This window comes from Trachurus japonicus, chromosome 23 (assembly GCF_045865225.1).
Source record: "Trachurus japonicus isolate A0001 chromosome 23, Traja_1.0".
Lineage (NCBI taxonomy): Eukaryota > Metazoa > Chordata > Actinopteri > Carangiformes > Carangidae > Trachurus > Trachurus japonicus.
In genome coordinates, this window is record NC_140929.1 from 6,465,734 (window position 1) to 6,492,532 (window position 26,799).

At 42.2% G+C, this 26,799-nt stretch overlaps 1 protein-coding gene across 2 annotated transcripts in view; it reads right to left on the minus strand.

The window, feature by feature from the left end:
• Positions 1–443: 443 nt before the first annotated feature.
• Positions 444–26,799, minus strand: part of LOC146962412 (transmembrane and coiled-coil domain protein 3-like) — a 45,896-nt gene continuing 19,540 nt past the window's right edge. For both annotated transcript variants that reach the window (XM_085769139.1, XM_085769140.1), the window contains exons 2-6: positions 6,687–6,857; positions 5,027–5,814; positions 2,471–2,606; positions 490–801; positions 444–459 (exon numbers count right to left, since the gene is read on the minus strand). In XM_085769139.1, the coding sequence (XP_085625265.1) occupies positions 499–801; positions 2,471–2,606; positions 5,027–5,814; positions 6,687–6,857 (1,398 nt within the window). In that variant the 3' untranslated portion in view covers positions 444–459; positions 490–498. The remainder of the gene's footprint in view (positions 460–489; positions 802–2,470; positions 2,607–5,026; positions 5,815–6,686; positions 6,858–26,799) is intronic.

Below are 26,799 nucleotides of genomic sequence, written 5' to 3' on the forward strand. Positions count from 1 at the left end.
TCATTCCGTGTGTAATTGATCTATAAAATGTGTTAAATAAACTTTTCTATGATATTCTAATTTATTGAGATGCACCCGGACATGTGTGTGTGTGTGTGTGTGTGTGTTTGCACCTTCAGCATTTGTAGTAGGCAGAGCTTTGTCACACTGGTGTTCGGCTTGTATATCAGCTTACATCTGCGAGTGAGTTGGTTGGTTGGTTGGTTGGAATAACTGTGGATCTGAGTCGACCCCCATTTTTAGACATGCAAAGCACAGGGGCCATAAATCAAGTCCACATGGAGCCCAGAGTTGCTGCTGGGGAGCTCGGGGGGGGGGGCTGGTGTAAGGCTACATGTAAACTCCTCTCCCCCCTAAGTTCTCACGTTGCCACGGCAACACAACTCCAGAGGCGGCGGCGGGGAGAGACTTGGACCGCCTCCTCCTCTGCCTCCTCGGGGGGTTTTTGGACAAAGTTTCCTGGTCTCCCCCCCCTCCCCACCCACCCACCCGCTGGGATCAGTGCGAGCTGAGCAGTCGCTCCATAGCGCAAGGCAAATGTTCCCAGTTCTTCCACAGCAGCGCCAGCAGGGACACGCCCACGCAGGTGAGCGCCAGGTGGAGGCGGCTCCGCAGCAGCGGCGCGGTGAACTTGGCCGCCGTGGAAACGCACACCAGGATGACGGTGACGATGGCCAGCATGATGTTGATGCACTTGCCCAGCAGCACCTTGGCGTCGGTGTTTTCCAGCTGCACCGTCTGCTGCTGCTGCTGCTGCAGCTCCAGCTTCGACACGCGGGTCTGACACGACTCCAGGACCTCCTGCGCACACACACACACACACACACACACACAAGGAAATACACACATTGGTTAAGATTGGGGAGATACTGGAGAGCGGTGAGTCATCGTGGAAGGGCAGAGGAGCTGCATTAGAAATGAAAGGAGGCATTGTGTACAGCATCTATGTAATGGAAAGAATTACTTGGATTACATATGTCTCTACCATAAAACCGGACTTCAGGTAATCTCAGACTGGACTATCAGAATATTTTTTATGTATTTACTTTTTTCTCGACTGGAGGTGTTTACCAGTCCCCTTATGTACGCTTTTACATTCCCCTTGATACTTTTGTACAAATTTATAGGTCTTCATGTTGATTGTTTGACATGTAAAATCAAAACCAATAAAAAGGAAATGACAAAAAAAAAAGAAATGAAAGGAGGCATCTCTCTCACAATAAAACCTAAATTATATACATATATTTAAAAAAAAAACAATCTGGCCCAAAACAACAGAAACGATTCTCCTCCAGAGCTCAGATCGACTTGACAACCACCATGAGGCTGCAGATGCATGTGGTGCAGAATAAATAACTTTCTGTCTGAGAGACAAATAGAAGACATTTGGTGAGAGGTAAATAATCTATAAAGGCCAAAGTCATTGTCTCTAAATTGCTTTTTGGGGCCGAACCAGAGATGTTGACAATGATGTAGGACGGAGAACGGGGAAACACAGACACGACTTCAAGATCACGACAAAGAACCTCTTCTGAAAATGATGATTATCAGTTGTAGCAGGTGACAAAGAGACAAAAGAAGAGTGGACATATATAAAGAGATATTTTGCTGCATTTTAACTGTTTGATTATTATTGCTATTATTTTAATCCTGCCTCATCCTCTCCTGTGTAAATGTAGGAATCATTGTTCTGTTTTTTCCCCTTGTGAACAATTGGGAAAGTCATCTGAGCCTGTTAGTTGCCCCTGGTGACCTGCTCTGCTACTCTGCTCTGTTTATCTCTGTATCTTTTAATGATTGATGATTTTTAGAGGATCAACATTATCGACAACCTGGCGGCTGCTTTGTTCACTTCCTGTCGATATTTTTATGAGTTTGAAGATAAACTACTGCTGGTCCCTCGTGTTCTGCTACGTAGCCAAGGGTGACAAGTGTCTATTGTTTATTCCCAACTTAATTGAACGTTGTCGCCAGCAAGCATTTAGTATTTGAGCTTAATAAAGTTAATTGAATTAAATGATTATCAAGATTGTACTCAATTTATCAGATTAACTCTTGTTGGATTGATTATATAAAGAGGAACTATGCAAGATATTCACCTCACCTATGCTCTGCCACACAAACGCGCCCCATAATCTCTTGTTTTTGACAGATAAGACTACACAAATACACATGGTAACATGGTAGATGATAAATAACATTATCCACTGCTCCATAGATTGATTTCTCACCGGTTTCGTTGAAAACAAATGCACATGGAGGAGAGGAGGGTTAGAGACACAGAGGAGGAGAGACCGCACTTGCATTGTTTCCTTTATAACTACTGTGCCTGTCCACTCTGAAATCACCTATATGTTGTTCACATGTCAAGGTCAAATCTGTGCATGTGTGTGTGATGCATTATGTAACAGCTTCTTATAGGGGATCTGTGTATATGTGTGTTTATCGTATACACAACAGCATACATTACCTGTATGTCCCTGGCTCTCTCGTAGGCCTGATACGCCACCTTCTCCTCTATACTGGCCAGCTCCTGCTTCAGGTTACTGGTCTCATGCTGGTGCAGCTCTGTCAGGTCGTTTAGCTGGTCCTCCAACCGCTCATACCTGAAGACAGGGACACACACACACACACACACACACACATATGCATGGAGAAACATGTAGAGTAGGTGGAGGCAGAGTGCCAAGGAGAGAGCGAGGAACAATGCATAATTGAGTGTGTGTGTGGGTGAGCAACAGTACAGCAGTTTATCTACTACTGCATCTCTAAGCTGCTGAAAACATTTGCCCTTGGTTGACTTAGCAACAGTCTGGGGGATTTGTGTGTTGAAGCTCTCCGCTCCTCTCTATTTTTAGTTTTACAAAAAAGCTGAGAATAATGGCCTCCCCTACAAACTGTCAAAAGCTCTTTTAAGTTCAACAGCTGATGTGCAAACAAAACATTTGCCCAGTTCTGAGTGTGACTGCAGGGCGGGCGGGCGGCGGCGAGGAGGATTATTAGATTAATGTTTCTCTACTGTGATGCAGCTCAACAACAACACCCCTGGTCAATACTATCACAATAGAGTCAGAGTGGTGAGGCTTCACTGGTAATTTCTGACACCCAGGATGAGGATGGTTCTTGTCTTGTACAAAATGTTCTGCCTCCTCTCAGGTGATGCTTTGCAGCTGCCCTTTGCTGGAGGAGGCAGCAGCAGCAGCAGCAGCAGCAGCAGCTTTATAAACACTTCAAAAAGGTGCTCAGCTGGGTTAAAGCCAGAGATGTACGTACTGTACAAAGTTTCACCTTTTTCTGTTTGTGTGTTTGAGAAACTCTCTCCTGCAAAAGCTTCCTGTCACTAGAAGTTTGGGTTCAAACGTCATCTCTCATCTCCCCTGCACCTTCCCTCAAACATGGGAGACTCCATCTGATCCACACCAATATATTTTGGTTCAATGTGCTGCAAACCTTCCTAGTTTAATCTGGCTACAACTCAGAAATATGTCAGAAATATGTGATATTACACAGAGATGTACTACTGTATTACGTTATTTCAATTACAGACCAACTGATATGTTGAAAGTGAAAAGATGTGGAATATATCTCTTTAAAAACATTTTAAAAAAAGTTTTCTAAAGACAAAGATACCTGGAGAATCAAATTGTCAGTTTTTCTACGGTGTTTCTGACCAAAGTCGAACTCATGTGTCTGCAACGAGCTGGTATTTCGCTCAAGCTCTTATTTTGAAATGCTGAAATATTTTCACTGTGTATCTCATCTGGTTTAGTGATTACGGCGCAGATACTTAAAGGGCCACGTCATATTTTAAAAACAGATGAGATCAGCTTGTGAAAACATCTGTTCATATAAATATCTCCACAGCTGTATGGACGACGACGTGCAGAACATGCTGAGACTCTGACCTCATTAAGATAAGAAGTCGCTGTGAGGTCATTAGTTTAACCACCGATGGGTTGAGCTGGGATCAATAGACTCACTGACACTGAACACACACTAGAGCTGTCAAAACAAACTCCGCTATTCGAACAGAATTCAAATCATTTTTTAAATGAGAACATTCGAACGTGTGCCTTCCGCAACAACGCAAATTAACATCGTGCGTTGCGACGTTCAGGGTGGTAAACATGTAGAGCTGCAGCTTCAAATTTACGAGCAGAGCTTTCTTTTGCTGGAGCGGTGCGCCTACATGCTCTCACACCAAACTACTTATAATATTTAAATTTCCCTTCTTGAAATTTTGTATTGACTTGGTAAAAATTTAAAGGGATAGTTCAATATTTTTGAATAATAATTCCTATCCCTATAGTCATAGCAGTAGGTTCGTCCCCTTTATTTGTCGGTGCAAGCTATTTTTAGAACGGTGGAGCAGAGCGGCGAGCTGCTCAGAGCTACGCTACGGAGGCTAATGGGATTCAAATACACAATCCAACTACTCCAAAATGCTCTGGTGGACAAGTTGTGACCTGCACATTCACCACGCTATGAGATAATAACTGAACGTTACAAGAGTTGTTTTCAAGGTAAATTCATGCAAAACCGCTGAGGCGCATTTCCGTCAGGGGCAGTTTTTCAGCAAGAAGTCTCTGAATTTGCCTCTAAAACAACTCTGTCTGGTAACGTTCTGTTACTATCTCATAGCGTGGTGAATGTGCAGGTCACAACTTGTCCACCAGAGCGTTTTGGAGTTGTTGGATTGTGTATTTGATGAGTTTGATGAGGGAAACCAAGAAATCCCACTAGCCTCCGTAGCGTAGCTCTGAGCAGCTTGCGGCTCTGCTCCGCCGTTCTAAAAATAGCTTGCACCGTCAATTGAAGGTAACAAACCTACTGCTATGACTATAGGGATTATGGCAATGGGCCAATTTGCCAAAATGTTGAACTATCCCTTCAAGTGTGTTGCAAATGTCACATAACAGATTTGGTTGGAATGTCCTTTAGTGGACGGAGGACGTAATAATAAGCTGGTATAGGTGGATATACGATGAGCTAAAATGAAGGTGTGGGTCACGTGACCTCAGCTCACCTGTATCGCTCCTCCTGCAGCACCTGAGTGAAGTAGCTGTAGTCTCGTTTGAACTGCGTGTTCATGTTCTCCATGTCCTCGGCCAGCTGTCCCTGAGCCTCCCTGATCTCCCGCACCATGTCCAGCACCTCGCCCAGGCGCCCGTTGGAGTCCGACCTGCCGGGCCCCCCCGACCCGGCGCCGGAGCCTCCCGCCGGGTTCCCGTTGGAGTCTGCGGACGCGGACGTCCCCGTGGAGCACTCGTCGTCGCTCTGGTACTTGGTGGCCTTGGCTACGGTGGTGGCGCTGCCGCTGAGGCCGCGCGCCCCGGCCTCCACCTGCAGCCCCGAGCCCGACTCCATGGAGCTCTTGAGGTGCGCGATGTTGTCGGCGCTGCCAAACTTGTTCCGGATGAGGTTGGCGAACTCCCGCGACTTGTTGAAGAAGAACGGCGGCGAGAGCGACACGCCGGGGCCGATGGTCTTCACCTTGTCCAGCGCCGGGTGTCGGCCCGAGGCGCTGACGTCCCGCAGGCTGCCCTCCTTGCTGTGGGTGCCCGACTCCTTGCCGCTGCCGCCGCCGTCCCTGTGGCTGTGTTTGCCGTTGGTCTCGCTGTCCTTCACGCGGCGGTGGTACTGCTCCAGCTTCCTCTGCAGACGGGCGATGGAGTGCGCCGACTTCTGGTTCTTCTTCTCGAACACCTGGCGGATTCGAGACACCTGCTGCTTGTCGGCGTTGTTCACCAGCTTCAGGTACTCGGCCACGTTCTGGTCCCGGGCCGCCTGCTCCACCTTGATCTGCTCCGTCACCTGGAGGGACGAAGACGGGACGAGAAGAGACGTTAAAGATGATGATGACCTTAATGATGTGTTCATTTAACTCAATCTTGACTGCACTGGATGGCCTATTTATATATATATACAGTTGTTTCTTTTGTATATAACGGTATATACTCTTGAAATAATTACAGAATGTCTCTTTCTCTCTTTTGTTTTACAGTATATGTTTGTTTTATATTGTTTATATTTTTCTATTTGCATATTTTTCTCCTTTTCTTTTTATGTTGCTCTTTGTATGCTTTTTATGTCTTTGTATGCTACAATGCAACTGTAACAACCAAATTTCCCATGTGTGGGATGAATATACAGTTTTATGTCTTATGTCTTATTGTTACGTCTGATGGTTTGCATTTTATTTTAATGTAATGTCTTTATTTTCCACTATTTTATTGCAGAAAAAGCCATATAAACGAAATTAAGGAGCAGTGCTGTGGGTCAATCTAACTTGTTTTAATACAAAACTTTTCCCCTTTCTGTTCATTTCTTTCTATGTTCTACTCACGTAGAGCTGGGTGCACCATTATATCCTTAATTAGCTTTCATTTACAGACCATAATCACCTTCAAAAACAGAGATAAACCACTAAATGAACTGAGTAATTTAACTAAACAGTGCTGGTGTCTCATAAAAAAACATGAAATTACACAATGAATAAAAGATGTGTTGGATATCTAATAGTTTTTTGGACTCATTATTGGATAAACAAACACAACTTTCACTGCTCTACAAAGAGCAGAGCCTCATGTGTGATGCTCGCTGCCCCGACGGGTCAAACACAGTAAATCTGCTGAGACGCTGCACAGGAGGTGAGTAATGTAATGTAATGTAATGTGTCCTCCGACCTTGAGGATCTTTTGCTGCAGGCTGTCGATGCCCAGCGCTCCTTTGGTGAAGTCCAGCCCCACTCCGTCGTCTCCGACGCTGTCCACCACGTCCAGGTTGGACTCGGAGCCGCCGCGACGGATCGGCACCGGGATGCTGAGGATGTTGACATCGCAGCTGCTGCGCTCCGCCTGCGGAAACACAGGGTGAAGAAGAATAAACATTAAACAATAGATCCTTTATGTTGGTTTGTTCAGTTACTTTTACCAGCTCTAATTCCTAAAACCTCTTGGATTTGAACTTAAAGGGATAGTTCAACATTTTGGCAAATTGAACCATTGCCATAATCCCTATAGTTTTAGAAGTAGGTTCATTACCTTTAATTGTCGGTGCAAGCTATTTTTAGAACGGCGGAGCAGAACCGCAAGCTGCTCAGAGCTATGCTACAGAGGCTTATAGGATTTATTGGTTTTTCCTCATCAAAATACACAATCCAACAACTCCAAAAGTTGTAACCTGCGCATTCACCACGCTATAAGATAATAACAGAACGTTACGAGACAGAGTTGTTTTAGAGGTAAATACAGAGACTGCTTACTGAAAAACTGCCGCCGACGGTAACGCGCATCAGCGGTTTTGCATTAATTTACCTCTAAAACAACTCTGTCTGGTAACGTTCTGTTATTATCTCATAGCGTGGTGAATGTGCAGCTCACAACTTGATGACGAGAGCGTTTTGGAGTTGTTGGATTGTGTATTTTGATGAAGGAAACCAAGAAATCCCATTAGCCTCTGTACTGTAGCGTAGCTCTGAGCAGCTCGCGGCTCTGCTCCGCCGTTCTAAAAATAGCTTGCACCGACAAATAAAGGTAACGAACCTACTGCTGTGACTATAGGGATTATGGCAATGGCCAAATTTGCCAAAATGTTGAACTATCCCTTTAAAGTCAACACTTCAACCACATCTTAACAGCTTCATTTCATTTCCACTGGTTTTGTGTACACAGGAAAAAAAAATGACAAACATGTATGGAGAACAAACTCGCTGCTGAAACTTTGATGTCGTTGAAGTGAATTTACCGATCGTGTGTGGAAAAGCTTCTTTCTGTCTTCAAAAGTTCATTCTCACTCTCTTCTCTATATATCCCTCTCTAAACCGCCTTGGTGTGTATATATATAGTAGGTTACTTTCTATGTTTTCCTGCCAAGAAAACACAGGATCAGAGGAGTTTCTTGAGAGGATTCCTGTGTTTAGACTGGAGGTAGAGAAGAACAAGACGAAGTGGGCCATAAAAAAAAGCAGCTGATGAAACAGTAAATGTGTCTGAAGACGGCTCAGTGGTCAGTTAGTGGAGCAGCGACAACAAACACAAACCTCCACCCCCCACCACCCCCCGCTGCCTCTTCTACTGAAAATCCACTCTCTGCATTGACAAAAGCAGACGCTTATGTAAGGCAACCTAAAATATTAGTATGTGGTAACTCTAGTTGCCACGGCAGCAAAGCACACACAGACAGACTTGGCTCTAAACACACACACACACACACACACACACACGAGCAAACTGCTGACATATCCTGAAGGTAGGTTTTTTTTTTTTCTATTTTCTTGCACAAGCAGAATAAATGGCACTTTAATTGTGTCCTGCAGCTTTTCAGCTCCTATTGAGCCTCGGCAATCAGCAACTATCAGTCCAACAACAATTACTTTTTTCCCCATTATTATTATTCTATCAACAACAGAGTCATTCATGCGGGTCCATTGTATTTCTCACTATTCCTGGTTACAGATGGCGAACAGCCTCAGAACATCACACATCCATCGATCCAACCAGACGGTGACACAGTAAAAGCAGCCAGAACAACAAAACCTGTGGTGTAAATAGTGATTCAATCATCAACATGAACAAGTTTTTATTTGTTTTCATTCGGATGGTGAAAGAAATAGTTCATGAGGCTTTTTATTATGACTCAGACTCTTGGGCACGAAATGTTCACGCTCTGGTAGTTTGGGTTGGAGATGAGATTAGAGAAGAATTCATGGCTTTAAGGATAATGCCTCCAAAGCTTTAAGAAACAAAGAGGGCACAAGTAAAATATGAAATGATAAGTGCATCTGGATTAGGACTTTAAAAAAACATCAAAATAAAAGCTGTTTTTAGGTTGTGAGCAACCCCATCCTACAGGAAATGTTTTTATAGTCACCAAAAAGTGTACACATACAGGATTATCTGTAAATATTGTGTCCCTGTATGAAAAATTAATGATCGAAGATGGAAAAAGACATTTAAATCCTTTGATTCTGATTAAAAATGATCAGTCTAGCACTTAACTATGAAATCCTACAGTCTTGAACTCAATCGATCAATTCTTTCACTACATCTTCATATTAAAGTAACTTCTCATGCTTCTAGAGTTCAGAGCGGTGGCGTCTCTCTGCCTGAACAGGTGGGTGTTAGTTAATCAGAACCATAATCAAGATGTAATTAGATGATGAAGGTTGCTCAAGTCGTTATGAAGTCGCAGCCTGGTGGTGATTAGTGCACGGCCGCCACCACCACACTGTGAGCCCACGGCTGTGAACATCACCTTCCTGCTGCCGTGCACTAACCTTCAGTCTGTAGTGCATGCAACTTTTGAGTCATACGCTTTTTTACGTTTCGTCCTTTGCTGCCGGTCACATGGTCGCACTGCAGCCCGGTTCATGTATGTGAACGTGAGCCCACACGAGTATCGGACACGAGGGGTGAAAGTGGGAAATTATTAACATGTGAACACACAGATGCACCATATGTGTGTGTGTGTGTGTTTTTTTTTTTTTAAAGGGGGCAGATATCTGGTCACACTGACCCCGATCTGTTGCAGCGTCTGAGGCCATTTAGATTATTATACAGATGGGTGGACGCACACACACACAGCCAAAACACATGAGTAACAACACACCGGGGGCATTTGTCCACTGGGAAATATAAAGGGGTTACCCACAGGTCGAGAACGAGGTGATTCAGCTGCTCTCAAAGGGAAAAAAAAATGTATGAATGGATGTGAATGCAGGATGTTCGTCTCTTAAAAACACGGTTACAGTCCTTTTCATTGACCAGAACTGACTCTATCATCCATAAAACCTGCTGCATGCATGCTCTAAATCTGATTTTTCACAGCAGCAAAATAAAAAAACAAAGTGAACTTAACTTGCATAACATCTGCAGCTTCCTGGGATCATATCTGATCTGGAACCTTTGAATCATAGCAGAACAATCCATCTAGCTGTACTAAAATGCAAATGTCACACACTCGACTGCTTTCTGGTTTTGCTTCTGTGTCTTTCAAGGAACAGTGATCTCATCTCAGCAACTTCCACAAAACAACCAGCATCAAATTAACTCATTTATCATATAATACGACTCATCAAATAGTTGACGGTTCCAGTTCCTCAGATGTGGAAAAAAATACTGCTTTTCTCAGTTTTTTAAAGCTGCAAACAAAAAGTTCTTGAATATTTGACTTTTGGTCACAAAAAGTAACCACAGAAATTGTTCATCAATTCAGACAAAGCTAGGCCACACTAGCATCTTTTTAGAGGCTTCTTTGAGCTACAGTAGATGCTAAGGACAGCATGCTAATAGGTCCTTACTATGCTAACGTGCTTTGATTCCCATTAGCATTTGCTTTTCAGCAGTTAACACCAAAGCACAGCTGAGGTGTGGGGTCATCTCATTAGCTTTGCAGGTATATGGTTATAAATGTAAACACTGTATATGCCCATAATAAGATCTGACCTCATAATGGTGCTGGGTTAAAAAGTCAGACCTAATTTCTTGGCGATCCGTCCACTCACTTTTGAGATGTTTCACTCAAAACCATAAACATCGACCTCGTGTTGTCACTACAGGTAAGATCTTTGATGCATCTGTGCATCATAAACATCTGTACATCATTTCATGTCGATGCATCCAGTAACTGTTGAGATATTTCAGTGGACAGACCTCCAGAGACGACCGACAGTAGCTACACTAAGCATCTTTAGGTAAACTGATAATAAACACAATCTACTGTAAAATCTACAAGAAGCAAACAAAACAAGGAAAATATAGCATGTGTGAGTAACTCTGTGCGTTGGAGTGTGATTTGCATTGGCTTTCTATACTCAAAGCCTAAGATTAGAGACTGCAGAGAAAGCCTGTGGTACTGTAGAGTGCTGCTGGATGTGAGAGAAAAGCAGTGGGCCAGCAAGTGCTACTCCAACTCCCACTAAGCCAGCTCATCTGAGCATCTCATTGATGGAGCTGGGAGAAGAGACCTTGCCACAGGGAGAGAGGATGGCCGGGAAAAAAAACACAAAACTCAACACAGAGGGAAAACCTTCCTGTTTGTAGCTGGTAGCGCAGATTCGGGAGCTATTCACCCCTGTCCATCAACCCGTTTTCCGCTAATATGAGCCAGAGGTAGACAGATACGTCAGGAACAAGGAACCGGCGAACACGTCGTCCCTCGTGAGCGATGCAATCTTCCCCCCTGTCAGCAAATCAGTGTAACTTCCTCCCCCCCAAAAAAACGCCGATACACAGAAACGAGGCGAGACAATTTGTCAAAAAACAATCAGCAGCTGTCGCCGACTGATGAACGAGCAAATCGATCCACAGGACAAATCAATCAACTCAAAGCTGTTTACAAAAATGTGAGAAATCGTGCGTTGGTAAATATGAACGCTGTCTATGGTTGTTATTTATCACTGTCTCCAATCACACAGGAAGCTGGAGCAAATCCTGCTTATAATAATAAAATGATAAAGACGTCCAACTCCTGATCGAGTAGGGTAATCCCAGGTTTGTAAATATGGCTGTAGGCTATGTGGAATACAGCTGCAATGATTGGATCAATCAATCAATAAGATTCCTGACAATACTAACTGGCAACTATCAACTGAATAATTATTTTGGTCAGATATTAAGCAAAACACTCTTTTCTTTCTTGTACATGATGGTAAAACTGGCGATCTTTGGGTTTGGACTGTTGGAGACATTCAAAATAACTCTTTTATAAACAAAAGATTGATCAATAATGGAAATAATTGCTAATTGCAGTGTTAAAATGCAATAAAACCTGGTCTAAAGCAGCAGTTTGTTCTTTTGTAATTTAAATCAGTTTGAATAAAAATGAGTCTTCCTCTCCGACTGTTAATTAGAGAAGACAAGCAATTAAGGCACATGTTTCCTTTTTCAGACAATTAACAGATCAAACAATTAATCCATTAATCAAATAAGCAATGAAATAAATATATGTAAATTTACATATAATGGGTGTTGGAGATCATACTGCATTAGTCAGACATCTACTTAGTCGGCTCTAACCAAAGCATGGGAACTAGCACACCGGATTAACGGACTGATTTAAACTGGTGTGTGTTTGAGTGTTGGGGAGCTGTGGGTAATGGGATTGGGAGATCAAGAGATTTAGTGGAGGAGATGTTTAAAACCAGGGTCTTTTAAGCCAATCACAGGAAGCTACCTAAACATAATGACTCTCCACTGTAATGCTGCTGAAACGACTGAGGTTATTCATGTTTTTAGGGCATAAAGTATAAGAATAAACAAAATGTAGATTGTGGAGTTGTTAACATTTAGACCAAGTGATGATCCAACACTTCACTCTAGTCGATCTGTGCTCAGAGCTCCAGTTGGGCGTCCAATTGGAGCTCTGTCCTTGTCCCAGTTTACATGCAACAGGGAAAACTGACCTATTCCACCACCTAGTAAACAACAGAGAGAACTCAATGGGCCAGGCCAGACTCGACTCGAGTAACTGTGTAGTGGAAAAGGGCCATATATGCTTCACTTTGTGTAACATCTACTGCTGTGAAGCATGCGCACATGCATTGTCCAGTTTTGGTCCGGTTAAGACGTGAACATGCAGAAGAAAATCGGTTTCCAATCACATTATCTGGGCGTTTTAGTCTGATCTCTCCAAGAAGTCCAGTCTTAGTCGGACTAACACGTTTACATGAACTTTAGTTGTCCAGTTCTAGAAGGATTAAAGTCATAATTTGTTTTTTTCAAGTGCCATGTAAACATACTGACAGAAACATTGGTATTTCGTTGGGTATGTAGAGGATTTGACATTCACCAAGGTCTTTAGGGTTATTCCCCAGGGGACCATGAACCTTTACACCAAATATTATGATAATCCATCCAATTGTTGTTGGGATATTCCCCAAGCTCTCGAGCAACAGTATCTCCTGCTTGCTGGTGCTAAAAATGGCTTTATTATTACTATGGTTTCCTGTTTTCTTCCTTTTGCTAGTTCCCCAATGCTTTGGCCAGATCTGGAGAAGTATTCAGTCAGGCAGGCCACTATTTAGATACAGCGAACAAGTTTTGAAAGGTTTAATCCAGCGAGTGTTTGCCAAGGCCACTCTGTTCCAGCAGACTTCGAGAATAACACAGATGAGTAGCCTTGGTAATTTATGACTGTGCTTCCTGAGGGCTCCAGAGAAAGCTCACACACCGAACCTAATACATCAAGATGCCACAGAGTATGGTCCTTGTTACACAAACCACTGCACCTGTGATACAAATACATTCAACCTGCTATAAGAAAAGCAGCAGGGGAGCTGTTAGAGTGGGCCGATGACTAAAACCCTGTGTGCAACAGATCTAACCAAACAGGAACAAACTGATTGTTTTTGGTGCATGAATAATGAATGAAACAATCTCATACTGGATCTGTAACAGCTCTATGCATCATTAGGATTACATTGAGCTCTTTGTGGGCTATTAAGTGCTGCGTTGTATAATTTTCACATTATCATCTCATGATCTTGGAAAACTGGAGCTCCGGCTCATTTTACATCACTGTTGCACTTTTTTGCAGCCATGACTTCAGGGCTCATGACTGCGCTTATCTCCAAAGTAAACTTCTCTTATCTCCACAGTTCACTTCAACTAAACTGATTTTAGCAATTAAGCAGGGAAGGTCCCCATAGTCAAATAGTTTATCTACAGTTGAGGGCAAACTTCGGAAACTTCTTTACACTGCATAATTCTTTCTTTAGTGTGTAAAATTAATATAAAAATGACTTTATGAATATTTAATTAAAAAGTTCAATATTTTAGGCTTCTATTGTGTTTTACTTTGAAAAGTTGACCCATAAAAAAAAGATATATTTGAGGTTTTAAGAACTACAAAATCATCTCAGTGTCTCGCAGCTTCTCTCTGGAGCTCTACAGTAGTAACAACAGGCCAGTGTCAGCCAATCAGAAGAGAGCAGGCTCTGACCCTCTCTTCTTTTGATTGGCTGACTTTTTTCAGAGTGATCCGATAAAAACAGAGCAGATTTCAAGAATAAAACACTCAAAGAAACCAAGTCCTACAAGTTTTGGATGGATGGTGGGTCCAGGTGAGGGGCGGGTCTTTAGTTGTGACATCACAAAGTGACAGGAAGTCCTGATGGCTGGTTTAAAGGTTCAGTTTCTGAATACAGGCTGTGTGCATTTCTCTGTGGACTGAGGCTTTGATACTTTCACAGTATTAATATAGAACCTAGAGCTGCTTTATAATCACACTACACATGGACATCTACCTTTATACTGTATGGAGCTTTAACACAAACATCTACCTTTATATTGTATGGAGCTTTAACACAAACATCTACCTTTATACTGTAAAAAAAAACAACTAACATGGGATTTAAACTATATTCATGTCACGTACAGAGATGAAGAAGAAGTTTTAGTTACACCTGTGACAAATAAAGGACGGCTGAAGGTGAAATGAGACATTCGGCTCATGTGGAGCATCCTGCCTGGAGGGAGGGGGGGTCAGCCATGACTCTGTGACCAGAGAGAGGAGCCTCCTGTGGGGAACAGGAGCGAGCAGACAGGCACACCTCCCCACGGGGCTCCACTACGGATACACCAGAGAGTCACATACACACACACATACATGCACACACACACGCAAAATAAATGGGAAGCCAAAACACTCACAGAGCAGATGGAAAAATAGGAAATGGGCTTGAATGCAAACACGGTGAGTTCAGGCCTCAACACAATTAAAAACAACACATTACAACCTGGGGGAAATGAGACCTTTTCCTCAGTTCATTGAGGCAAATGTGTGACTTAAATAAATCTGGACTGCACTGCATGATGATAATATAATTCAATATCACCCTTTACTGCCTTTTTTGTAAAACAATTCTGTCGTCAAAATGAATCACAGCGGAGGCACTGTGTCATTACGATGAATGACAGTCGCTGCTGAAAGCTTTTTATCCTTACAGGTAATGGCTGCACAGTTCACCGCACAGGATTTCAATGAATTTTTATTACTTTAGACGGGTTCTGCATGTTAGAATATAAGGAAACTATCTTTATTATCCTGACTAGAGCTTCAGCTAACTATTATTTTCAATTTCAGCTAATGTGCCAACTGCTTAACCATGTAATTCATCAATAATTTATCAATAAATGAATGGAAAACTGCCATAACAAATTCCTAAAGTTGACATATTGAACGGTTTGAGATTGAAAAACCTCCATATATGGCTCTGCCTTTGCTTCGTGTTGACAGCTTCACCTTTGTTCTGTCTTCAGTAATGCAAACACACTCATACCTTGCACCGAGGCCAAACCCAAGGCGGAGCTGCGGGGGGAAGTCAACAGCGCGCACCTGATGACTCGACACTGACTGAAAACCAATTTCAAGTCCTGACAGGCCACCGTCTGCACACACCTACACACACACACACACACACACATGTCGGACATGTCCTGTTCTGCCTGCCACGGTTTCAGAGTACCAAACATACTCATCATTGTTTTTCAAATTGAAAGCCAAAGTCTGATCGATCGCCCCCCAACGCCGATCAATCTTCACCACTTTGGCTTCTGATTGACAACAATCATTCACACACTCTGCTGCTCTTTGTGAAACTCTTCATCCCCGACTCACTCTGCACCGCTGCTTCTCCCATCAGACTCAGTCCTGCTCCTAAAAACCACTTAATTTGATTCAAGAGCAATTTAATCCTCTCAAATTATACCGTCTCATCTCAACTACCTCCACACTGTAAAACCTGTGCTCTTAACCTGCGGGTTAATCACAGATGCAACAGAAATCATCGAGATGATGATGATAATGATTAAGTGAACAGGAAATCAATGGAAAGTATCTGAAAAAAAAAAGCACTTAGCACCACCGCTGCTAAGCTGCTGTTTGGGTGCAGCACAGATGATTGTTCGGTGGACAGGAGGATATTTAATGCTGCTGTTATTGTGTTGGAAGCTGGAGTTAATTATATCCATGTCTTATTTTAATCTAACAGCTATTCAACCGATCTATAATTAATAAATGCCTCCTGTCATACTGATCCTCCCTCAGTGCAGAGAGGTGTGTCAACCTGAATGCCGACTCGACAATAGAGGCCGGGGTGTGAGTTCTGAGCAGCGGCCGAGGAATCCAAGTGTTAACCGACAGGAGGAGAAGAAAGTTGATAAATTTTTCATTCTCCTCAGACGTTGTGAAGAATGTTAGATTTTTCTCTCTTTCTCTCCCTCTCTCTGTGTGATACGACCTAAAAAACAGCTCCCAATTTCTTGCCGAGCTCTGCAGTTTGTCACACTGACATGACATGCATTGCCCGGAGAGAGAGTATCACAGTGCTGCAGTGACACGGCCTTGGGAACCCCCCCACCCCCCAAGAGTCTCATTAACAAACCACAGATGGAGGGATGGAGGGATGAGTCAGAGAGCGACTGAGATATCCTCCTCGCGTCCTCTTCCTCATTTATTCTCCCTTTTTAAAGTCACTGCACATTTAAACTGAGCATTGATGAAGATGCTCCCAGCGGGACGGCCGATGTCAGCCTTTAAATCTTTAAAAATGAAGTTCCAATCAGTGCTTCAAGTGAGCTTGATTTTTCAAGTGCATGCATAGAAACACAGAGAGGTTCCCCAAAGGGTTAAATGATTATGAAAACTAAAACAAAACAGACTGGGATAGACATATGAGGTGCTACATGCCATCATCTGCATGCTAACGTGTATCCATCCACACACAGATTTGAATAGACGTCGCTATTACAATGTTTTACTTTTTCGCCCAAGGTGGGAAAATAAAAACTAAAATGTGACAAAGTGCAACAACAGTAACAGACTCGGTGAATAAATCATTCTTTGCATGAAGTTTTTATCTGAGGAACTGCAGCAGACAAAAACACCACAGTCAGCGAGGATGAATGTCAAACTAAATTTCGTGCCGATCCATCAAACAGACGTCGAGTTGTTTTACTGGAAAAGTGAAAACTCTGAGATGAAGAGTTCAGGCCACTGTGAATGAAATGTCACTCCAACCTTCAGCTTCTGAAGCCTGGGTGTCGTCCACGACGTTTAAAATGCATCTCTCTGCCTCTACCCAAGTAATCAAAACCACACTTTTGCAACCGACTGATGCAGAAGAGGACGTTGACATTTGGCTCAACTCTTCGGCAGCTGTCTGTTTTGGTAAAGATGGTCGTCAACTCTTCTCTCTCTGAACCAGAGTGTGCATTTAAAAACTCTCAAGCAGCTTGGTGCTTAAAGTTAAAGGGATAGTTCAACATTTTGGTAAATTGGCCCATTGCCATAATCGCTACAGTCTTAGCAGTAGGTTTGTTGCCTTTAACTCTCGGTGCAAGATATTTTTAGAACGGTGGAGCAGAGTCGCGAGCTGCTCAGAGCTACGCTACGGAGGCTAATGGGATTTCTTGGTTTCCCTCATCAAACAGAGACAGAGTTGTTTTAGAGGTAAATTCAGAGACTGCTTGCCGTAAAACTGCCCCCAATGGAAACACGCATCAGCGGTTTTGCATGAATTTACCTCTAAAACAACTCTGTCTGGTAACGTTCTGTTATTATCTCATAGCGTGGTGAATGTGCAGGTCACAACTTGTCCACCAGAGCGTTTTGGAGTTGTTGGATTGTGTATTTGATGAGGGAAACCAAGAAATCCCATGAGCCTCCGTATCTTAGCTCTGAGCAGCTCGCGGCTCTGCTCCTCCGTTCTAAAAGTAGCTTGCACCAACAATTAAAGGTAACAAACCTACTGCTGCTATGACTATAGGGATTATGGCAATGGGCCAATTTGCCAAAATGTTGAACTATCCCTTTAAATACAATGTGCAGCTGCCAATCTTAATCTGTCTAATCTGGTCTAATCCATTTGTTTCAATTACACTAATGCCTCCATATGGATGATGCTAATGATGATATTTGATGATAAAGTGCACGTGGTTGACATTTCCCATGATTAAAAAGGCATCATTTGAGGAAAAAAAGAACTGATTACTGTGGTGGTCAGAGCTGCAGAGAGAAAGTGGATAATATTGTGAATCAATAAAACACAGCAGCAGCAGAGGGAGAGTAGGAGTGGATGGACATTGAGTTTAAAAAAAAAAAATCAATGAACTGTTGAAAATCCATTAACTATCCTGGGAGCTCGGGATCGGATAATAATTTGGGTAATAGAGTTTGGACATGAACTGAAACAACAACACAAAGCTTTACAACAGAGCACACGATGTACCACTGAGAACATCCCTATAAATCTTTGTATATGACCTCCTTTACTCTCCCACATGCTGCGGTTTGGAGGAGGGAGGGAGGGGGTAGAAAAAAGGAAAAAAAAAAAAAAAAAAGTTGTAATCCCTCCTCTTCTCTTTCCTCTCCTCTTGTAATCTGAGATTTTAATCTGCGTTTTTTTTTCCCCCTCCAGAGCGAAGAGCGAAGATTACCGCTGCTTCCACTTTAAAAGCGAGGATCCAGATGTGAGAGGTTGATAAAAAAAAAAGTGAGGGATGAAAAATGGAAGAGATGGAGACAGAGAAGTGGCAGAGAAAGAAGAAGATGAGAGAAGAGAAACAATCCCGTCTGCACTAGTCCGGGTCCCCACAGATGAATCAGCAGAAGATAAGAGGTTTAAAAAAGAAACAAAACAAAGCATTCAAACAAGTTAAGGTCAAAGGTCAAACTGTGGCCGCCCGAGGGAACATCTTGGTCTGACCTCAGGGAACAGGTTTTACTAAAGGTCGTCTCCTCTCATCATGGTATATATATGGTCAAATGATGGATTTTGACTGGCAATGACCCGCTCCTCCTGGGATTATTCAGACACAATCAGCATCAAAAGAGGAAAATCCAACACCCACCAGCTCCAAACAGCACAAACACACTGAGCTCATGGAACATCTGAACTACATTTAGTAAATACACACACTCTGGGGCATGATACAACTACAGAAACAAACAATAGCTTTAATTATTTAGGTCGTAAAAAATTACATACAATTTGAAGCACTTGGAACGCTTTATTTTGAAAATCTTCCTAATATTGTTAACCAGAGAAAGCTGACTAGGGCGAGGTGGGGCTAGCCGGTTAGCATGACAACTTCAATATACGTAAATAAGTGACAGAAATAAATGAAAAACAAGAGTTAACATTGGTAATTAGGTGCAATTTACATTTGATGCTGAACTCCAAACATTTTTGTTTTTTTTCTCAAAAATTAAAAAAGAAACGTCCTTTAAATTGTCCTTAACTTCTATATTTCAAATATTTTCTTGGGTAATGGGTGCATTCATGGACCCCCTAAAAACATATACAGGAAATGATATTTTTGAAATTTCAAAATACACTTGGATAGCTTTCAAAATAAAATACTTCAGTCAATTTCATTTTTTAGTTGTGGTAAACTTATGAATAATGGATTAACCTTGTTTTTTTTGTCTGCCAGTCTGATTCAGTTTGTGAATAAATAAATGAATAAATAACACAAAGTAGAGAATAATAAATAATTGAATCTAATTTGAATAGAACTTGATTTTATATCCATGAGTGGAGACAGAACAACAATACAGTCCAGTCCTCCTAACTCAAACTCTCTCAGTCTAGATGTCTCATGACCTGGATGAGTTTCTTTCTCCCTGGAGGTGAAACAGCAGCGAACACACAACACAACACAACACAACACAACACAACACAACACAACACAACACAACACAACACAACACCACACATTAAAGCGAGGACATGAGCCGCAGGTCAGAGTCAGACAAGATGGCCGTTACTGTTTCTTCTAAAACTTTTCCAAGTATAAACCCATAGATATATATACTGACTAGATGCCGCATTCCTAGGCAACTCTATTGAGTGGAATACGTCAACGCGGCCGCCATCTTGTTTCGGGGGAAGCCGTGTCTACTGCACTAGTCAACAGAGGCAGAGGTCTATCAACCATTAAAATCGCCATAACTCACCGAATATTCAACCGATTTTCAAGCCGTTTGGTTTATTATAAATGTCAGACATATATTTATGATACAACAACAACAACAAAAAATTTGAATTTTTTTTATAATTTTTGTTTTTATGTATTAAACATACACTTAGATACTCAGACACACACCCACATGCATAAATACACTGAAATTTGTTCTACAAGGGTCCGACCGGGTCTGACTGCTGGTCAGACGTTTATTATGTCTATGGTCAGAACCCCCGGACCAAGATGGCAGCGCTATTGACGTACGCTGAGAAGCAGAACGCGGCATCTAGTCAGTATATATACAGTATCTATGGTATAAACCAATGAAACCAACGACAGAGCAGCTGATTCAATTGTACAGTGTATATACTATTTCAGAGGCTGCACTGTAGAGAGGCTTTTCTAATATTAACCACCTGACTTGAAGATTAGAAACAACACAACAAAAGCAGCGAGAGCTCGAGTCTTCTGCTGAAACCACAGGACTGCTAACCCTCCTCCTTCTTCTTTAACCAGGTGTATCTAATAACCTGGCAGCAGGATGTATAATAAGACTTTTTTTTTTTTTAAACAAGCCCCGGTGTGAAACTGGTTATGACAGAAACGTCTAGACAGCTCCGTGTTCACCTCCCACACGTTGACGTCCAGATTAATATTTTAACCAAAAAGGCAAAAGAACGGAGAGTGGTTGTGTCGACAGAAGGCAAACCAGCCATTTCTGTGAATGCAAAGTGCTTTTACAGCCTCGACGATGACGCACACACGCACACACACACACACACAGAGTCATTTTGGATAATTATTTTTTCATGCCGCTCGCTCGGCTCAAAAAACACTGGATGTTGAAGCACAAGCTCCATCATGCACGTCGGCTCTTTACAGCTGAAATAACAAGAAGGGCATTAATTAATAAATAAAAAAGAAAGAGACAGAGAGAGGAACTACATTACTGTGCAGGGCCGGCCAGCAGCATCACCACCAGCACTCACACTGACTCGCCGGGATGATGAAGATGATGATGAAGCCACTGACGACTTACTATTGGTGCTCCAGCTCATCGCCGGCGCCAACAGGAGTGAGTCACTGTGCTACTGTGAAAAATCTGTTAAGTTTGGTCGGATCCTGTTGTAACAAATGGAGGCTTCAACTGTTCATCCAGCACACTTCAAAAGACACAAGAGGCTTTATTTATATATATTTATATATTTATAAATAAATATATATAAAAGTGGCTGTGCAGGAAGCCAGCAGAGTCAGGCCAAGCCGTAAAATGTTATTACTATAACAATATTCCTATTATCTAGTAGCTCAGGACTGCAATGCTACTTGTTGGGGTCTAAAATATACTGTCAAGTGACCTATTTGCTGCCGACAAATACACAAACACACACACAAACACACACACATGCACACACTCACATAAATCACTCAGTCATTCTGTATTTAGACGCCGAAATAAGCTGAGCAACATTCAACACCTCAACAGAGAGAGAGAGAGAGGAGCTCCATTTCTGGATCCTGATTCAGAGCATAACTCACATGCATTTCACACACACACACACACACACACACACACACAGGCACGCACACACACACACACACACACACACTGGCACACTAACCTACGTTAACACACTGTAATGTATCCAGGCAGTCTGATTTACCCTGCAATTGTCTTGCGGTATAAAAAAAAAAAATTTGCACGCAAACACAAACACTCCCCTGTACATTACATAACAGTGACTGGCAGGTGTGTGTGTGTGTGTGTGTGTGTGTGTGTGTGTGTGTGTGTGTGCTTGTGGCAGTGTGTCTGTTTGAGTGTGTGTGTGTGAGTGTAGGAAACTCTTAAATCGCACTGCACTGAAATCTCTCTCACTTTATTTACACACTGTGTGTTTGACTAAAGTTCAGACCAACAGCTACAGGTACCTGGTCAATCACTTCATCTGTATTCAGTGGCGGCTGGTGATGAAATTAGTTGGGTGGGCTAATAAATAAATTCTACTCATTAAATGGTTAAAGCAGAAGTAGCTAAAAGTTACATCCCATCTGACTGACACAAAAGTATAGCAACTAACTAGGCCTACACACTGCATTAAAGCAGAAGTAAGCGGAATGTTTGTGTTAATAAGTCTTAAATAGTTTTATCTTACGACAGCAATCACTGAGGAGTGTTTGGTCTTAAACACGGGTCTGTCAGTCACTCTGCCGAGGAGAAAACTTTCCTTGTATCCTACAACCTTTATCCAATGAGGAGAGAGAACGGCATAAAGGGGCGGTCCTCTCTGTGTGTGCAGCCAAGGGATGCGCGTGAATGTGGTGACGTAGGGACGAGGGCGGGGACTGCTAACTACATGGGCTGACAAGAAGTTAGCCAAAACGACCGGATAGCTTACTTCTGCTTTAACACAGCAGTAGCTAAAAGTTACATCCCATCTGATTGGCACAAAAGTATATAGTAGCAGATAACTAGGCAGCCTACACACTGCATTAAGTAGAAGGGTCTAGACGACGATATTGCTCAATTAAAAAAAAGACGATATGCTTATAGCTCATATCGACGGTCTTTCCGGTATGCAAACATGTTTATCACCGTGTCATTTAAGTCTGGTGCTCCTGGTGCGTTTAGAAACTACAGTAGATACTCCACTTAGTTCATGTTAGCAAAGACAGTTTAGAGCTGTAAAGTAGGCTACCTGTGATGCTAGCACCTAGCGCCGCTGTTTCCTGTCTTCTCCCTCCCACAACAACACAACTTTTCCACCGGTTCCTCCTGTCATTGGTCTGAAAACAGCGGTGTTGGACTAAATGAAATCTGCCAAAATGACGAGTAAACCAAGGGGGCGTTGTCATGACGCCTGTCAATCATTCACCCTGCATCAGCCCACTGCTGATTGGTCAGAACCGATCGGCCTGTGGGCTGAATGAAGTTAGCCCAAACAGTCGGTAATAGGCGGGCATGGCACCTGTCAATCATCTACAGTCGATTTCACTAAGACTTCTAACAATCTTTTGTATGTTATTTAGAGAATATTTTTCTCATCTTTTGTTGGGGAGGGCTTAGCCTTGCTAGCCCATTGATACCAACCATCACTGTCTGTAGCCTGTTTATTGGTATTTTTTACTAGTTGTCTCCATCTACCTCATTCTGACATTGTTAATCTGTTGCATGATGAAATACTCAAAATGAAACCAAAACAATCGGTCGACTAGTTTTACTTTTGGTCATTAAAGCCACTGAAGCAAATAATAATCTTCGTCTTCCAATTCAGAGAATTAAACATCTCCAGGCGTCGGACGAACAGTCAGCGTGTGACAAATGATAAATGGACACAATAGATCCATGATTGGACAGCTAATGTCCACCATTAGTCTCAGTCACATCAAAGTGTCACAGACGTCATCGCTCACACTTAACGGTCCAGTCACATGATGACGGTGATGATGATGAGACGACGGAAAAAACCTAAAATCTCATCAATATTTGAGAAGCTGGAACCAGAGAAGATCTTTTTATCTTATTAAATCACAATTAATCGATTAGCAGCTGAACTAATCAGTTGTTAATGCACGATAAATATTCAATTTAATAATCCGGCTTTAGAAAAGACGGTGGTTGTTGATGATTATCTGGGCGATTGTTTGCAACTTTGTGGAGAACTAAGCTGTCATTATATCTGGTTCTAGAGCTACAATTATTCATTGAAGAGCTGATTAGTTGATCTATGATAATAAAATGCAAAATATTTGACATCTGCAGTTTCAGATGTGAAGATTTTTGTGTGTGTTTGACTCTTGGTTCACATTAAAATGGGCTGAAGGATGAGCATTTTTCAATTTTTATTTATTTTTTTACATTTTTAAATGTTTAATTCATTTTTTTTATAACGCTGCAGGTTATTCTGATATTAAATCTGATGGTTAGCTGCAGTCCATGAAAGCTGTAATGATGATTCTGGGCTGTCGAGTGGTTTCATAATAAAACACAACACTGGTTGAACCAAATTTTAAAACAGCTCTCTGCTCTGCGAGTTTAACAATTGGCAATGAATCAGCTTTATATGCAATGACTAGTGTGTGTGTGTGTGTGCTGTATCTCTTTGATGGGCAGAGTATTTGTGTGTTGGATAATCCGCATCGTGTTACTCACACACCCGGCATCACTGCTGGTGTGTCTATTCACTGTCGGGCTAAACCCACTCAATCCCTAATCCACGAGAGAGAGAGAGGGAGAGATGGAGGGAGAGATGGAGGGAGGGAGGGAGGTGGAGAGATAAACCTGTGTACCTACATGTGAAACATCCCAATAATTCACATTTCACAGATTTTCCTGCACGCCACGGCCCTCGCACGTCCGCTCATCTTAGTATAAAGGTTGAGAATTATTTCTCATTCACTTATTATTATTTTAATCTGGTATATTTTCATGCGTGCAACCATTTTAGTGCAACGTTTGAGGTGATCTTGAGTTTATTTTCATTATTTAATTAATTTTTTGTATAAGAAAAATAAGAAAAAATGTTATATGTTGAATATCTGTGATCTATACTTATTTTCTCAAATAAAAACATGTTAAAAAAAATATAAAGATTGAGCTTTGTTTATTCGGGCGGGGGACAGAGAAAGAGAGGAGGGGGTGGGGAGGGGGGTACGACAAAGAGAAAGGGGCTAAAGCGGAGGAGGGGGGGGGGGGGGGATTCCACCAGTTGCCGTGACAACAGACGCGACCAAGCAGAGAAAAGCTGAGCGGGGTCGGGGCTCGCACCCTCGCCATAATAACTGATGGAGAAGAATAAGAAAAACCATCAGTCACATCAGCTCCCATTCAACCACAGCTCAGCTCAGCACTGTGGTGTGTGTGTGTGTGTGTGTGTGTGTGTGTGTGGTGTGTGTGTGTGTGTGTTTCCTGTTCAGCCTCCAGACGTCCGACAGTAAAACGAGCCTCAACCTGCTGCTGTGAAATCAGCTGTTGTTCTTGCTCTTGTTGTTGTTGTTGGGACTTTAGAAGAAAATCCATTTACCCCCCGAGGCTGGAAACACATTATGCAACTTCTGAGCTCCATTTTCTTTGTTTTTTATTTCTTTATTATTGTTTCCTCCTTTTCCACGTCAGGCACTAAAACTGCAACAATACGTCGTTAGATAAAAATTTTATCGGCGGCTATTCTTCGCCGAAAAGTCCTTTGATTCTGTTCGTCTTCTTCAATGCCTCGGATTTTCTGCTTTTCCGTTTCGTTTTGCATTTACATTTTAAAGGAATTAAGTATGAATAGAAGTCAAAGGGAGGTTTAAAAAAAAGAAAAAGAAAGTGTGAGAAGAAGACTGTTCTGTGTTTTCCTGGTGTTTGTTGTGTGATAAGTTAATTCTCGCAGCAGCAGCAGCAGCAGCAGCAGCAGCAGCAGCCGGAGGGATTTCCACTGACCCATCAGAAAGAGCCAGTCGAGCCAGTTCCTCCCTTTGTTTTGTTTTTCTTGTGTCCACCAGCAGCAGCAACACAAGAGCTGCGACAGATAACTCCACAATAGACCTGACTGTTCATTTTCCTTCACTAATCCCATGATCGTTTAGTTTCCTTGTTGTGATTCATCTGATCCCAGTGTGACCAGTCTGGTGTCTCCTCCTCTGTGTCTCTAACCCTCCTCTCCTCCATGTGCATTTGTTTTCAACGAAGCCGGTGAGAAATCAATCCACGGAGCGGTGGATAACGTCATTTATCATCTACCATGTTACCATGTGTATATTATATTTGTGTAGTCTTATCTGTCATAAACAAGAGATTACGGGTTACGGGGCGCGTAACGTGACGATGGAAATAAGATTAATCAGTTGGCCCTGTGTACACCGATATAAAAACTAAGAGAATCAACAACAATGTGATAAAGTTTGATAAAAAGTGACTTTGGTGTTTTAGGGCCAGAAAAATGACAAGTACAAAAGATCAATCAGCTGATTGACGGGTTCATTATGAGTTGGACTTTCTTTTAAAGTTGAAATAAAAGTGCTAATTTCAGCCTCTGATAAAAAAAAGTTGCTGATTCTCGTCATCCTACAAAACTGTCAATTGGTTGACTTTAGGTTTTGGATTCACCTTCAATCGATTCATTGACAAAAACACTTAGCAGATCAATCAATCAATAATGGATATAATGACTGGATGCAGTAGTTTTGGTAAAGTATGTTATAACTGAAACTGAAAGTATGAACAGTATTTAAAAGTGTATATCTGATCTACAAACACAAACTATCAGACAAAGTAACCAATCAGAGACTTCCTTTCCTTTCTGGCTTCAGGTAGAAATCTGATTTCTCTGCATCCTGAGATTATTTGAGTTTTTCTTTGGTGTCTAACAACAACTACACAACTGGGGCTTGGAGAAGTCTCCTCAGCCAGAACAAACACACAAACTAAACAAACCGTATCTGGATGTGTGACAAAATGCTATTTCAGTAAATAAATAAGATTCCAGTTTTGAATCAAACCTCGGGGCCAAGACAATCTCCTCTTTACTGAAAAACCTTAGAACAACAAGTCGCTGCCCGGAGGGAAAAGTGTGGGGAACTTGGAGGAGGAGAAGGAAACACACACAAACACACAACCCCATCCCCTTCCTTTAGATCAAACACACACAGCTTGCATATGGTCCTCTCTTTGAACGTGATCTAATGATAGCGATAGAAAAGGCTATTCCATGCATTAATTATACAACCACACAGTAAACACACACGACGAGCGACCTGACCTTTACAAGGCATCCTCCATATTGATATTTAGATAAACCGAGTCAACACCGGTCCTTCTATCTGCCCTGGCTCAACCAATCAATTCCCCTCC